General features: G+C 47.6%; 2 protein-coding genes across 2 annotated transcripts; one reads left to right on the top strand and one right to left on the bottom strand.

The window, feature by feature from the left end:
- Positions 1 to 1,881: 1,881 nt before the first annotated feature.
- OOEP (oocyte expressed protein) lies at positions 1,882 to 3,226 on the top strand. Its single transcript, XM_004044291.5, has 3 exons — positions 1,882 to 2,176; positions 2,394 to 2,573; positions 2,916 to 3,226. The coding sequence occupies exons 1-3, from the start codon at positions 1,987 to 1,989 to the stop codon at positions 2,993 to 2,995; spliced, it is 450 nt and encodes a 149-aa protein (XP_004044339.2). The 5' UTR covers positions 1,882 to 1,986; the 3' UTR covers positions 2,996 to 3,226.
- A 4,925-nt stretch (positions 3,227 to 8,151) lies between these two features.
- Positions 8,152 to 10,104, bottom strand: KHDC3L (KH domain containing 3 like, subcortical maternal complex member). Its single transcript, XM_004044290.5, has 3 exons — positions 9,424 to 10,104; positions 9,048 to 9,227; positions 8,152 to 8,766 (listed from the first exon to the last, which is right to left on the bottom strand). The coding sequence occupies exons 1-3, from the start codon at positions 9,590 to 9,592 to the stop codon at positions 8,462 to 8,464; spliced, it is 654 nt and encodes a 217-aa protein (XP_004044338.1). The 5' UTR covers positions 9,593 to 10,104; the 3' UTR covers positions 8,152 to 8,461.
- Positions 10,105 to 14,469: the final 4,365 nt, after the last annotated feature.

The following is a 14,469-nucleotide window of genomic DNA, read 5'->3' as shown; positions in this document are numbered from 1 at the left end:
TTGAGACAGAGTTTTGCTCTTGTTGTCCAGGCTGGAGTGCAATGGTGTGATCTTGGCTCACAACAACCTCCGCCTCCCGGGTTCAAGCGATTCTCCTGCCTCAGCCTCCTGAGTAGCTGGGATTATAGGCATGCACCACCATGTCCGGCTAAGCTTTTGTATTTTTAGTACAGACTAGGTTTCTCCATGTTGGTCAGGCTGGTCTCGAACTCCCGACCTCAGGTGATCCGCCCGCCTCAGCCTCCCAAAGTGCTGGGATTATAGGCATGAGCGACCGTGTCTGGCCCACACCCATCTAATTTTTGTATTTTTAGTAGAGACGGGTTTTCTCCATGTTGGTCAGGCTGGTCTCAAACTCCTGACCTCAAGTGATCCTCCTGCCCTGGCCTCCCAAAGTGCTGGGATTATAGGCATGAGCCACCTTGCCTGGCCAGGTTAAGGTTTTAAATGTTTATTGCATCAGAGCCATAGCTAAATCTTGTTTTCCTGTAAGTATGCCCTGCACATCTGATAGTCAAGTTTTCTCAGAAACCATTGAGGGTGAGAGGGGGTGGGCTCAGGGGCAGAAAACTGGAACCTCCACACAGTCCTAGATGATCATGTGGAGTCTGGAACATGCTTTCCACTATTTTGAGTTTTTTCTTCTATGCTGGCTGTGGTGGCTCACGCCTGTAATCCCAGCACTTTGGGAGGCCAAAGTGAGAGGACTGCTTGAGCCTAGGAGTTCAAAACCAGCCTGGCAACATAGTGGGACCCTGTCTCTACAAACAGACAAACAACAACAACAACAACAACAACAACAACAACAAAAAGAGCTGGAAAATAGCTGGGTGTGGTGGCAAGCGCCTGTGGTCTCAGCTACTCAGGAGGCTGAGATGGGAGGGTCGCTTAGGCCTGGGAGGTCAAGGCTTCAGTGAACCGAGATCGTGCCACTGCATTCCAGCCTAGGCAAGAGAGTGAGACCTATCTCAGAAAAATAGAAGTTTTAAAACAAACACATAGTTAATTGTAAGAACGAAATAGTATATTCAGCAGATACTATCTATTCTGAAACAACTACCAAACAATATTTCTACAAATATAGTAGAAAATGTGTAAGGACATGCATGGGGATGATATATACACACTAGCTTCAGGATGATTTCCTCTGGAGAGGGAAAGGAAAGATGCTTGAGTAATATCTGTTTTAAAAACAGAGGAGTGAGGCAAATGTGGGGAAATGTCAACATCTGTTAAACTTGGGGAGGGTACATGGCCGTGTTATATTACTTTTTTGGATGTGTGAAACCTTTCATAATTCAAATTTTTAATTAAAATTACAAACATTGGGAAAAAATGTCCATCAATAATGGTTGTCTTAGGATACTGGAAATAAAGGAAAATTGTCTAACTTGCTACATGTTCTATAAGACCACCTCTGACGTGTTGTTTAAAACATGACACACTTGCTTGAATGATTTAAAAATGGTAACCATCCGGAGAGTCAGAAGATAATAACAACAGGGGGCAGAACAGAGAAAACTGACACATTCAACAAGCCTGCCCTGGGTCCGATATACCTATCTTTGGGAGGTAACGATGAAACCTTAACCTAGCCAGCAAAGGTGATTCCCAGTCTATTAATAGAGTCGTCAATTCAAACTCACACTGTTAATCAGCTATAAGGTGGCAGAGGACTTTCAGGCTAAGCATACCTTACGAGCAGAGATGACGAAGGAGAACATTGGAGACCCAACAGGAGGCCAAATGAATACTAGTTCAAGGTCAAAGAGGCAATCCCGGCGATTGAAGCAGCGCAGTAAGTGTCCGATGGTGCCGCTATGCCGGGGCGTCATTGCACCGGCTCACCGCGACGCGGTGCGAGGCGCCGCCGGAAGGGGCGGAGCGGGTCGAATATGGTAAAAGAGAGCCCGAGCTTCGCGCCTGGGTCTGGAGGAGGTCTTGCGAAAGCCGCCTCGAGCGCGCTCCGCGGCTGCTGGTCCCAGTATGGTCGATGATGCTGGTGCCGCTGAGTCCCAGCGGGGCAAACAGACCCCGGCCCACTCCCTGGAGCAGCTGCGTGGGTTACCACTTCCGCCGCCACAGATTCGCATCCGGCCCTGGTGGTTTCCGGTGCAGGAACTGAGAGACCCTTTGGTGTTCTACCTAGAGGCATGGCTGGCAGACGAGCTCTTTGGTGAGCGACCCCAGGTGTGCTAGTGGGCTGTCCACCTCCAGTCTGAGAGAGGCTTGGCAGAGCAGCTCTCTACAGCCTCTTTCCCAGATTCGCAAGCCAGGAGTGTTGCAGTGATGCCCACCTTCCAGTTCTTCCCTTCCCTGGCCAACATTCCCTTCAAATCCAGCTTCTAACCTGCCACCGTGCAGCCCCTCAGAGTTTTTCCTTACTTGTTTAGGCCCAGACCGAGGCATAATTCCAGAAATGGAGTGGACAAGCCAGGCCCTGCTGACAGTGGACATAGTGGACTCAGGCAACCTAGTCGAAATCACCGTTTTCGGGCGGCCCCGTGTACAGAATCGGGTGAAGAGCATGCTCCTGTGCCTGGCATGGTTTCACCGAGAACATCGTGCCCGAGGTGAGGGTCTTTGAGAACCTGCATGTGGAGGAAGCCACGAGTGACCATACTGGCCTTGCTCGGTTTCCTTCCATCCTCCCTTAACCTTCTCAAAATTTCTTGGTTTCCAGACCCCAGGGAGCTAGCTGTACGAAGTTTTTTGGGAGGGGATCCTGGGGTAGGACCTTGGGAAAGTCAGCAGAGATCTGATAGATTCAGACCCATCACTGCCCGAGTCAGCCTCAGCTGGGTTACAGCACTATCGCAGATCTTTCTCTCCTCCCCAACTCCCAGTCACGGAGTAGTTCAAAACAGCGAACACTTGTCTCTGTCCATGGTTAGTATCAACTGCTTCTCTTCCAGCTGAGAAGATGAAACACCTTGAGAAGAACTTGAAGGCCCATGCATCAGACCCCCACTATCCCCAGGATCCTGTTGCTTAAGACAACATAGTTACTGTTGGGAACAACTTAACTTTCTAACTTTTGCTGCTAAAGTTGAAGAGAAGCAAGTATAGCATTCTCAAATCCCTGTATTCCTTTTTCCTGTGTCTTGATGGAATGTGGTTTATTTTGTTGCAAGAGTGAGTTTGAACTATTCTAATAAAGAAATGGCTATTTTGCCAAAAGCATTAAGATCTTCACACACTTATAATAAAGCAAATTTATAAAAGATTGACTCCCACTCATGTTTTGATATGAAGGGTGGGCAGGTGATAGTTTTGTAGGTTTTTTTTTTTTTTTTTTCCTGAATTCCCATCATTTTGAAACTCCTAATCCTTTTTTGATTTTCTGGTCAGAGAGAGGCCCTCACCCACAGGGAGCGGATATGCAGGGGCAGATAACCTCACAAATGGTGATCTGTTTTGTTTTTACATAATTGGTCCTCAAACTTTAAAGCTTGTAAGAAATCACCTTGGGAGCTTGTTAAAACACAATTTCCTAGGCTCCTTCTCCAGAGAATTCTGATTCAGTACTGTTGGGGTGGGGCTTAAAATTTCATTTCTGATGAGCTCACACGTACTACTAAAGCAGCTTATCTGAGGCTCTCACTTTGAAGCTGGTAATTGATCCCCCGAAGGGCACCAGCTGTGCGTTTTCCTGGAGTGGGGCATCCATTGGGCAGAGGATGACGTTGCAAGAAGCAAGCCTGGGCGGTCAGCGTTCATTAATAGTAGTTTTCGATTCACCACGGAAGAGCAGGGTTCCCAGGCACCTTGGCTCGTGGATGGCGCCCTGCCTTGGAGTCGGCTGTCTCCCTTTTTCTACAAGGCGAGGCTGCACAGGTGTCCGGCATGGGCCAGGTTGTTTTTCCGCTACGTGTTGTACTGAAATTACCAATCTCTGCAAAACAGCTCCTATCCTTGCCGCCGCACTTTCTGGAAGTAGAATTTTGGGGGCGAAAGGTGCCAAAAGCCCTGTGGGTTCAAGCACAGTTTGGATTGGTTTGACTCATGGAATTTATTCACTCCTTGGCAATAAAGTATTCTAGCCTTTTGCAAGCGTTTTAAACTCACAAGTCTCTTTAATTGTGCTTTTTTGATTAGAGGTAATGTTGAATATTTTCTTTGTTTCAGTTTTACATTTTTCTTTATTCATTCCTTTTTTTTTTTTTGAGATGGAGTGGCTCTGTCCCCCAGGCTGGAGTGCAGTGGCGCAATCTCGGCTCACTGTAAGCTCCGCCTCCCAGGTTCACCCTATTCTCCTGCCTCAGCCTCCCCAGTAGCTGGGACTGCAGGTGCCCGCCACCACGCCCGGCTAATTTTTTGTATTTTTAGTAGAGACGGCGTTTCACTGTGTTAGCCAGGATGGTTTCGATCTCCTGACCTTGTGATCCGTCCACCTCAGCCTCCCAAAGTGCTGGGATTACAGGCGTGAGCCACCACGCCCGGCGATTCCTTTCTTGACTTCTTTCAACTGGTGAAGATAAGGATTTTTATTTATCTCTATAAGCTTTTGTAACAATGGTCTGTTATTACCAGTATTTTCCACCCTCTTAAATTTTTTTTTGCATGTGAAAGATTTTTATTTTATGTAGTTAATTACTGTTTCCTATGTGTTCTCCCATGTCCCCACCCTTTTAAGTTTAGGAGCTCCTAATTTTCTCCCATAGAAATTTGATGAATGCTTTCAAGTTTTTCCTGGTGAGATTTTTTTTTTTTTTTTTTTTTTTTTTGAGACAGAGTCTCGCTCTGTCGCCCATGCTGGAGTGCAGTGGCACAATCTCGGCTCACTGCAAGCTCCGCCTCCCGGGTTCACGCCATTCTCCTGCCTCAGCTTCCCGAGTAGCTGGGACTACAGGCGCCCGCCACCACGCCCAGCTAATTTTTTTTTGTATTTTAGTAGAGACGGGGTTTCATTGTGTTAGCCAGGATGGTCTCAATCTGCTGACCTCGTGATCCACCCACCTCGGCCTCCCAAAGTGCTGGGATTACAGGCGTGAGCCACCGTGCCCAGCTTTCCTGGTGAGATTTTTATTGTTTATTTTTATTTATTTTTGAGATGGAGTCTCGCTCTGTTACCCAGGCTGGAGTGCAGTGGTGTGATCTCGGCTCACTACAACCTCCGCCTCCCGTATTCAAGCAATTCTTCTGCCTCAGCCTCCCAAGTAGCTGGGATTACTGGCATGTGCCAACACACCTGGCTAATTTTCGTATTTTTAGTAGAGACGGGATTTCACTATGTTGCAAGGGTGGTCTCAAACTCCTGACCTCAGGTGATTCTCCCGCCTTGGCCTCCCAAAGTGCTGGGATTGGAGGCGTGAGCCACTGCACCTGGCCCTGGTGGGATTTTTATTTTTATTTATTTATTTTATTTTATTTTTTGAGACAGAGTCTCGCTTTGTCGCCCAGGCTGGAGTGCAGTTGCACAATCTTGGCTTACTGCAACCTCCGTCTCCCAGGTTCAAACGATTCTCCTGCCTCAGCCTCCTGAGTAGCTGGGATTACAGGTGCGTGCCACCACGCCCAGCTAATGTTTTGTATTTTTAGTAGAGATGGGGTTTCACCATGTTAGCCAGGATGGTCTCGGTTTCCTGACCTCGTGATCCACCTGCCGCAGCCTCCCAAAGTGCTGGTATTACAGGCGTGAGCCACCGTGCCTGACCCCTGGTGGAATTTTTATAAAACCATTGAACATTTTGGGTTTTTGTTGAGACAGTCTCACTCTGTCATCCAGGCTGGAGTGCAATGGTGCAATCTCGGCTCAGCGAAACCTCTGCCTCCCGGGTTCAAGCGATTCTCTTGCCTCAGCCTCCCGAGTAGCTGGGATTACAGGCACCTGCCACCATGCCCGGCTAATTTTTGTATTTTTAGTAGAGAATGGCCAGTCTGGTCTTGAACTCGTGCCCTCAACTGATCCACCTGCCTTGGCCTTCCAAAGTGGTGGGATTACAGGCATAAGCCACTGCACCTGGACCATTAAATATTTTGTTATTGGGGAAAAAGGGGTAAGCTTAAAACTTATTCTAATTTTTCCAAAAATACTGTATGATCCTAAACTCCTTCCATCCTTTGTACACATTAACATATATTGAAGTCCTAATCCCCAGTACCTCAGAATATGACTATATTTGGGCAATATTTGAAATCTTTGACTCTCAAGACTCTTGGCATAGGGCAACCTCTCCTGTTCCTCCATGCTGGGCAGCTGGCTTGGCTTGATGACATCTATAATTCCAGCATGATATAGAGTTTCCATTTACTGGGTGTTTAGAGAAAGAAGCAGCCATATGAATAGGTGAAACTTAAAGTGTCAGTTCCAGGAAAGATGTTCATAGATATTTTGGATATGAGTTGAAAAGGTTGTGAGGGCCGGACATGGTGGCTCAGGCCTGTATTCCCAGCACTTTGGGAGGCTGAGACAGGTGTTGACAAGCCTGGCCAACATGGTGAAACCCAGTCTCTACTACAAATACAAAAATCAGCCAGGTGTGGTGGTGGGCGCCTGTAATTCCAGCTGCTCAGGAGGCTGAGGCAGGAGAACTGCTTAAACCCAGGAGGTGGAGGTTGCAGTGAAATGCCGTTGCATTCCAGCCTGGGTGACAGAGTGAGACTCCATCTCAAAAAAAAAAAAAAAAAAAAAAGAGTAGACTTGCCCTCTTAAATATTAAAACAGTCTATAAAGCTACTTAATTAAAATAGGGGGTAGATATCAGAAAAAGTAGAAAAGTTACACATGAACATAAAATAGATTGGTAACACTGAGTTTGGGCAAGGACAGTGAAAACAGCTTGTAAAGGAGAGAACCTGACATTCTGGTAAGGTGGGTATTACACAGAGAAAGACAACATACACATTAAGTTTTAGCTCTGCTCTGATGTAGCCTCATTTGAAACTGACTTTGTGTTGATTTTGAATTTAAAGTGTTCTAAAGTTCTTCTAAAATTAGTCAACTATTTTAATAAAATGATTAGCGGTTAAAAGTTGCTAATAAGTTATTGTAAATTCAGCTTTATGTGGTAATTCCCTTATTGTAAGATACATGATTATTTTAAACTGGAGTGATAATTAGTGGTGACAAAAAGAGTCTGATAGACATTCACCTGATATTTAAAGTTAGCTTTGAACTTTTAAAAATTACTAGTGATTGGCCGGGCATGGTGGCTCATGCCTGTAATCCCAGCACTTTCAGAGACCCAGGCGGGTGGATCACCTGAAGTCAGATCAGCCTGGCCAACATAGTGAAGCCCCTTCTCTACTAAAAACACAAAAATTAGCTGGGCGTGGTGGCGCGGGCCTGTAGTCCCAGCTACTCGGGAGGCTGAGGCAGGAGAATCGTTTGAACCCAGGAGGCAGAGATTGTGTTGAGGCGAGATCGAGCCGTTGCACTCCAGCCTGGGCCACAGAGCGAGATTCTGTCTCCAAAATAAAATGAAGATTACCAGTGATGCTTGGTTGGTAAAAAAAAAAAAAAAAAAAAATCCTAATTATAGAATTACTGCGTGCTATTGTTTAATCCTAGCACCCAGCTGTTGGCTTGCATCCTTCTAGATTAATTTGGAGGCTCAGGGACCCGCATCCCAGCGACCTGACCAAAGCTGTGACCCTAGGGAAGCCAAAGTGTTCTCTGCTGGGGCTCCTCGCTGCTATAGTAACTGAGGAAAGAGTAGCCGGTGCCTGTATCTTGCTGGTGTCCACGACCTTCGTGGAAGGTGGGTGACCCAAGCAAGACCTGAAGACTGCAACAGTGCAGCCCAAGAGTGCAGCTCGGGTCTCTTCGTTTCCCCCTTCCCCGATGTCATTTTCCCCAGCTGGGAAAGTGTTCTGTGACAGAGTAGCAATACACCCAGGGCCTTCCAAATCCAGCTGGCCCCCAAGCGACCCAGTTTTCTCATCCCAAGTCACCTTGAGTAGAACGACAGCGGGCTTGGAGAGGTTTCCTAGTGGGCCAGAGAGGCTTCTCACCTGTTAAAGCCAGATGCGAGCGGTTAAAGAGTACAAGGGGCACACCGGACCACAGCCGGGGAAGATTGCCACCTCGGGCGGCTAGGAACCACAGGCCCCACCTGCCTCGAGGTAGAGAGCTGCGCAGGGCAGAACTGGGCTGTTGGAGGAATGCGCCTTTCCCTCCCCTCTACCTTCCAAAATACAGACGTTAGGGAAATGCAGTTATTTATTAGAACTCAAGTTTGTGTTGGCAACCATTCAACAGAAGGTGTAAAACAAAAACAATCCACATCATCCTTCCTCGCCACCCCAGCTTCCTGGACTTAAGTGAGGCGGGGGGGAGGCGGGAGGCGGGCTTCCACTTTGCAATTCTTTATTAGAACTCAAGTTTGTGTTTGCAACCATGCAACAGAAAGGGTAAAACAAAAAATCCACATAGTCTCCCCAACCCCAGCTTCTGGGAGGAAATACGGGCTTTCACTTTAACCCCTGACTGGCTCTGGCTCCAGGGCCTGAGATGCCATCATAATCTGGTAACTGGGTCCCGGGCATCCTCGCGAAACCGCTGGGTCACTGCCTTGCTGGCAGCTTCGGGGGATCGCTGGGTCCCCGACTGGTTGGCAGCCTGGAGAGACTGCTGGGTCCCGGCCTCCTGCACCTCCACCGGAGAACCCTGTGTCCCGACCTCCTGGACTTCCACCGAACGCTGGGTCCCGGCCTCCCGGACCTCCACCGAACGCTGCGTCCCGGCCTCCCGGACTTCTATTGAAGACCGCTGGGTCTCGGCCTTCTGAGTGGCGACATCCTGGGCGAGGGCCTTTCCTGAGCCTGGAAGAAGAGCAGTGTGCAGAGGCCACAGCTGTGTCTCTATATCCTCTCCAAAAAAGGACAGTCACCCAAGCGGCCTGCGGGAGTAGGAGCCAGGAATCCCAGAACGAGGGTTCAATTTGGTCTTCTGGATCCGTGGCAGCGAGAACCGCCTCCTCCCCCACCCACCAACCGCGGGCCGACTGGGAGGGCGAGACTGCCGCCCCAGCAGCCAGGAAACCCCAGGATCACTCCTACGGAGCCAGGGTTTGCTCCAGGTAGCCCTATTCCCAGCCCCGTACCTTTCGCCTGGAGCTGGCGGTGATAGTCAGCCAAGTTCATGATCATCTTGATTGTGTCCTCCTGGTAAGAAGGCCTCCCAAATACCAAGATCTCAGCCTCGCCGTTAGGGTCCAATCGATTCACGTGAATCAAGATTTGGGACATCCCCTGGACGTGCGGGATGCGTTCTCCGCCCCGGCCTGCGCGGGTAGCAGAGAGGCTGTGAGGGGCCGGTGGCTCCCGGGGGTCTTGGGAGGGTAAGGTGGAAGGAGGAGACAGCCAGAGGGCATTGGCTACTGGTGAGGATTGCCCTGGAACGCAGCCAGAATATGTGGGGTGTGGGTATGGGTGGCAGAAAGAAGCCGCATGGGGGCTGCCCCTTCTTGGTCCACTCACCGAAGATCTTTTCCACCAGCCAAACCTCAAGGCGAACTACCTTCGGATTCTTCAAGAACTCAGAGTGGAACCAGGAGAACCGCTTAGGGAGGTGACCGAGCACCTCCACTGGCATTGCTTTTGGCTGCATCAGTTGCACGAGCGTCGGAAACCGCCTGGGAGTGTCCATGCTGCGGCCAGTCCTGCAGGAGACAAGAACACCACAGCAAACCCAAAGGCCGAGCTGGAGCTGGGAGACTAGAACCGCGGTTCCGCCTGGGCCTTATTTCAAGGGCTTTTGGCCAGCCCCTCCTCTCTAGCCGCGCCCTTCTTATTGGGTCCCAGGCCTCGCCTCCGCCTCCAGGAGCCCCGGCTTCTTCCGAGGCCGCACAAGTGCACCGGTTCCTGGGCTGCTCTTAGAGTGTCCCTTCTGTCAGGAGCAGCCCTTTTCCCAGCGCACCCGGTAGGAGGAACCGGGCTCTGGGCACCAGGAATCCGCTGGTGCCCAGCGGGAGTCTTAACCATGGACTCAGGAAGGCGTGGGCAAGCCCAGTATCTCTCCCAGAGGAAAGAACTAATACTTGCAGAATGAATACTTCATAGGTCCCTCACACGCTTCTGATCCCTGGCCACTACGTTTCCTCCCTCTGGACCAGGTTTTCAGATTATTCTGTCACTTGCCTGAGACTGCTGAGTACAGAGCAGAATAAGCGCCCGCCTTTTTTCTTTCTTTCTTTTCTTTTTTTTTTTTTTTTTTCTGTTATAGGGTCTGTGTAGTGAGATTTGCATAGTAAAAAAAAAAAATGGATAGAAAAAAAGTTATGGGGCCTGGCTATGTTGCCCAGGTTGGCTTCGAACTCCAGGGCTCAAAAAAATCCTCCCTCTTTAGCCTCCCCAGTAGCGGGACTATAGCACGCTTTTAATTAATGCAGTCATGAACACACCTAACCACAGATAGTTCTCGTGGTTTGGACACAAGATGAGATTCCTTGAAAATTTTTGACATCTCTATTCTCTTTTTTATTTTTAATTTTTAAAATTTGCTGTAGGTTCTCTCTGTGTCACCCAGGCTAGGGGGCAGTGGTGTGATTATAGCTCACTGCAGCCTCCATCTCCTGGGCTCAAGAGATCCTCCCTCCTCAGCTCCCCCAGTAGCTGGGACTACAAGCCCCCGCCACCATGCCCAGTGATGCCTCTGTTCTCTAAATAACACAATTATATTTGTCTCTTTCTTCCTTCCTTTCTTTTTTCCTTTCCCTTTTCCTTTCCTTTCTTTTCCCCTTCCCTTTCTGACAAGGGTTCGTTATGTTGCCCAAGCTGGTCTCAAGCAATCCTTCTGGCCTAGGCAAAATGATAAAACCCTATCCCTACAAAAAATACAAAAATTAGCTGGACTAGGCGGCACGCACCTGTAGTCCCAGCTACTCGGAAGGCTGAGGTGGGACAATCCCTTGATCCCAGAGAGGCTAAGGCTACAGTAAGCAGTGATGGTGCCTCTGCACTCCCCCCTGGGTGACAGAGTGAGACCCTGTCTCAAAAATAATAATAATAATAACTGTTTTAGATGTGTTGCTATAAGATAAATTATAATTTATAATTTATTTTTATTCAGTATTGAAACACTGAAGAGAACTTCAGGTTTGCCACATTAATAGGCCGAATGTATATATTCAGACCACGCCCAGCAGGCTGAATATATTTGATATGTAGGAATGATTTAGTAGTTGGGAAATTCTTACTTGCTAATTGAGATGATTAAAGTACTTTGCAAAACAACAAGAAAAAAAAAAACCATTAAAAATGGGGCAAAGCCGGGCACAGTGGCTCACGCCAGGAGTTCTAGACCAGCCTGGCCAACATGGCGAAATCCTGTCTCTATTAAAAATACAAAAATTAGCCGGGCATGGTGACGGGCACCTGTAATCCCAGCTACTCAGGAAGCTGAGGCATGAGAATCGCTTGAACTCCTGAGGTGGAGGTTGCAATGAGCCGATATCAGGCTGCTGAACTGCAGCCTGCTGGATAGAGCGAGACTGTCTCCACAAAACAAACAAACAATACTGGGCAAGGAGCATGAAGAGATATTTCTCAAAAGAAGAAATACAGGCAGCCTACAAACACATGAAAAAATGCTCAGCATGACTAATCAGAAGAGGAATGCAAATTAAAATCACACCGATATACCATCATACACCAGTCACAATGACTTTTATTAAAAACTCAAAAAACAGGGCGGGCGTGGTGGCTCATGCCTGTAATCCCAGCACTTTGGGAGGCTGAGGCGGGTGGATCACAAGGTCAGGAGTTCAAGACCAGCCTGGCCAACATGGTGAAACCCCATCTGTACTAAAAATACAAAAGTTAGCCGGGCGCAGTGGCAGGTGCCTGTAATCCCAGCTACTTGGGAGACTGAGGCGGGAGAATTGCTTGAACTTAGAGGGTGGAGGTTGCAGTGAGCTGAGATTGAGCCACTGCACTCCAGCCTGGGTGACAGAGTGAGACTCCGTCTCAAAAAAAAAAAAAAAAAAAAAAAAAAAAAAGTCAAAAAACAGGCCGGGCGTGGTGGTTTACACATGTAATCCCAGCAATTTGGGAGGCCAAGGCGGGCGTATCACCTGAGGTTAGGAGTTCAAGACCAGCCTGGCCAACATGGTGAAACCCCATCTCTACTAAAAATACAAAAATTAGCGAGATGTGGTGGCAGGGGCCTGTAATCCCAGCTACTCGGGAGACTGAGGCAGGAGAATTGCTTGAACCCGGGAGGCAGAGGTTGCAGTGAGTCAAGATTGTGCCATTGCACTCCAGCCTGGAGGACAGAGCAAGACTCTGTCTCGGAAAAAAAAAAAAAAAAGAAATAAAAAATGTCAAAAAACGACGGAGAAGGCCGGGCGCAGTGGCTCACACCTATAATCCCAGCACTTTGGGAGGCCGAGGTAGGCGGATCACGAGGTCAGGAGTTTGAGAGCAGCCTGACTAACATGGCGAAATCCCGTTTCTACTAAAAACACAAAAATTAGCTGGGCGTGGTGGCTGGCGCCTGTAATCCCAGGTACTCGACAGGCTGAGGTAGGAGAATCGCTTGAACCTGGGAGGTGGAGGTTGCGATGTGCCCAGATTGCGCCATTGCACTCCATCCTGGGCGCCATTGCACTCCATCCTGGGCGACGGTGCGAGACTCCCTCTCAAAAAAAAAAAAAGAAAAAGAAAAAAGAAAACACACACACACACACACACACACACACACAAACAAACAAAAAACAAAAAACGACGGGGCACGGTGGCTTACGCCTGTAATCCTAGTACTTTGGGAGGCTAGGATTTATATATCTACCACTATCTTTCACCCTCTTCCAACCCAGGTAAGCTGGGACTTAACTATGTGCATCAGACCCAGATCGTCTTAAAACAGAGATATGATTTTGTTAGATCAATATTCAGTGTTTGCACTATTACGACTTTGTAAACTATTCATAGTTGTATATTCTATGATTTCTTTTCTTGACAAAGTTTTGTTTTTCTAGATATTAATAATGGATTTATTTATTTATTTATTTATTTATTTATTTATTTTTGATGAGACAGCATCTCACTCCGTCACCCAGGCTAGCGTGCAGTGACCCATCATAGTTCACAGCAGCCTCCAACTTCTGGGCTCAAGTGATCTTCCCACCTCAGCTTCCTAAGTAGCTAAGATCACGGGCATGTGCCATCACAACTATATTGCTTATTGTTTTAATTTTTTTTTAGGACAGGCTGGTCTTTTTTTGTTTTTGTTTTTGTCTTTTTTTTTTTGAGATGGAGTCTCGCTGTGTCAACAGGCCGGAGTGCAGTGGTGCAATATCGGCTCACTGCAACCTCCACCTCCTGCGTTCAAGCGATTCTCGTGCCTCAGCCTCCCGAGTAGCTGGGATTACAGGCATCCGTCACCACGCCCAGCTAATTTTTGTATTTTTAATAGAGATGGGGTTTCATCATGTCTCAGTGCCTGCAACATGGACACTATATGCCCAGGATGGTCTCGAACTCCTGGGCTCAAGCGATTCTCCCACCTTAGCCTCCCAAAGTGTTGGGATTACAGGCATGAGCCATGGAACCCAGCCTTATTTCTTTAATATGTATTTTTTCCCAATCTTCGTGAATATTTACCTTGTATGGTATCTTTTACTTGTGCTAGTAATGCTATTGAAATCAGTATCCTTCTACATGTCATTTCTTACAAGGGGGAGTATAACTATAGGATGAAATTTCAAATGTAGAATTGCTGAGTCAAAGGATCTGTAAATTTCCAATTGATAAGGTATTGCCAAATGGCGTCCCACCGAGGTCGAACCAACCTATATACTCACCAGCCTTGTTGCTAACATTATAATATGATAAACATTGACATTAATTTTGGATAAAAGCAATGCATATGCTTTTAAGTGTTCCTCCTTTCTAAAAAGTCATTATTTGGAAATGCAAGTACGGATGGGTGGCAAGCAGAGCCCATGCAATGGCCAGGTGTCCTCTAAGACACTTGCTGCAACCCAGACCTACAGCAGAAGTGATCTTTAACATTTGGTTATAAAAATTTTCTCCAGGGCTGGGCGTGGTGGCTCATACCTGTAATCCCAGCACTTTGGGAGGCTGAGGCTGGACGATTGTTTGAGGCTAGGAGTTCTAGACCAGCCTGGGCAACATAGGGAGAGCCTATCTCCATAAAAACTAAAAAATTAGTCATGCATGGTGGCGCATGCCTGTGGTCTCAGCTACTTGGAAGACTGAGGTGGAAGAATCGCTTGAACCAGGGAGGCCAAAGCTGCAGTGAGCCGAGATCACCACACTGTACTCAACCTGGATAACAAAGTGAGACATTGTCTCAAAAACAAATAAATAAATAAATAAATAAAACTTTTTCTTCAAATAATTTGTTGAAATAACTCAAGTCTTCAAGGTTTAACTTTCCAACTGTTGGCTCATAGCTGCACTGAAATTCCGGCCTTCAGTATCCTAGCAAAAATCCCCCTTTCCAAGATGTTGAGGTGTATTGGAGAAACCACCATTTTGAACAACAGAAACCGAGCTCAG

The sequence above is a fragment of the Gorilla gorilla genome, chromosome 5, assembly GCF_029281585.2.
Source record: "Gorilla gorilla gorilla isolate KB3781 chromosome 5, NHGRI_mGorGor1-v2.1_pri, whole genome shotgun sequence".
Classification (NCBI taxonomy): domain Eukaryota; kingdom Metazoa; phylum Chordata; class Mammalia; order Primates; family Hominidae; genus Gorilla; species Gorilla gorilla.
The sequence above is the reverse complement of the archived record's forward strand: the minus strand, read 5'-3'. Positions and strand labels throughout refer to the sequence as shown.

What these genes read in the sequence shown, in the direction of transcription:
- OOEP (XM_004044291.5), top strand. Translation starts at nt 1,987, where the DNA reads ATGGTCGATGATGCTGGTGCCGCTGAGTCCCAGCGGGGCAAACAGACC. An exon ending in GCTGGCAGACGAGCTCTTTG is followed by an intron (nt 2,177 to 2,393) that starts GTGAGCGACCCC and finishes TTACTTGTTTAG; the next exon opens with GCCCAGACCGAGGCATAATT. An exon ending in CCGAGAACATCGTGCCCGAG is followed by an intron (nt 2,574 to 2,915) that starts GTGAGGGTCTTT and finishes CTTCTCTTCCAG; the next exon opens with CTGAGAAGATGAAACACCTT.
- KHDC3L (XM_004044290.5), bottom strand. Translation starts at nt 9,592, where the DNA reads ATGGACACTCCCAGGCGGTTTCCGACGCTCGTGCAACTGATGCAGCCA. An exon ending in GCTGGTGGAAAAGATCTTCG is followed by an intron (nt 9,228 to 9,423) that starts GTGAGTGGACCA and finishes CTACCCGCGCAG; the next exon opens with GCCGGGGCGGAGAACGCATC. An exon ending in CCGCCAGCTCCAGGCGAAAG is followed by an intron (nt 8,767 to 9,047) that starts GTACGGGGCTGG and finishes CTCTTCTTCCAG; the next exon opens with GCTCAGGAAAGGCCCTCGCC.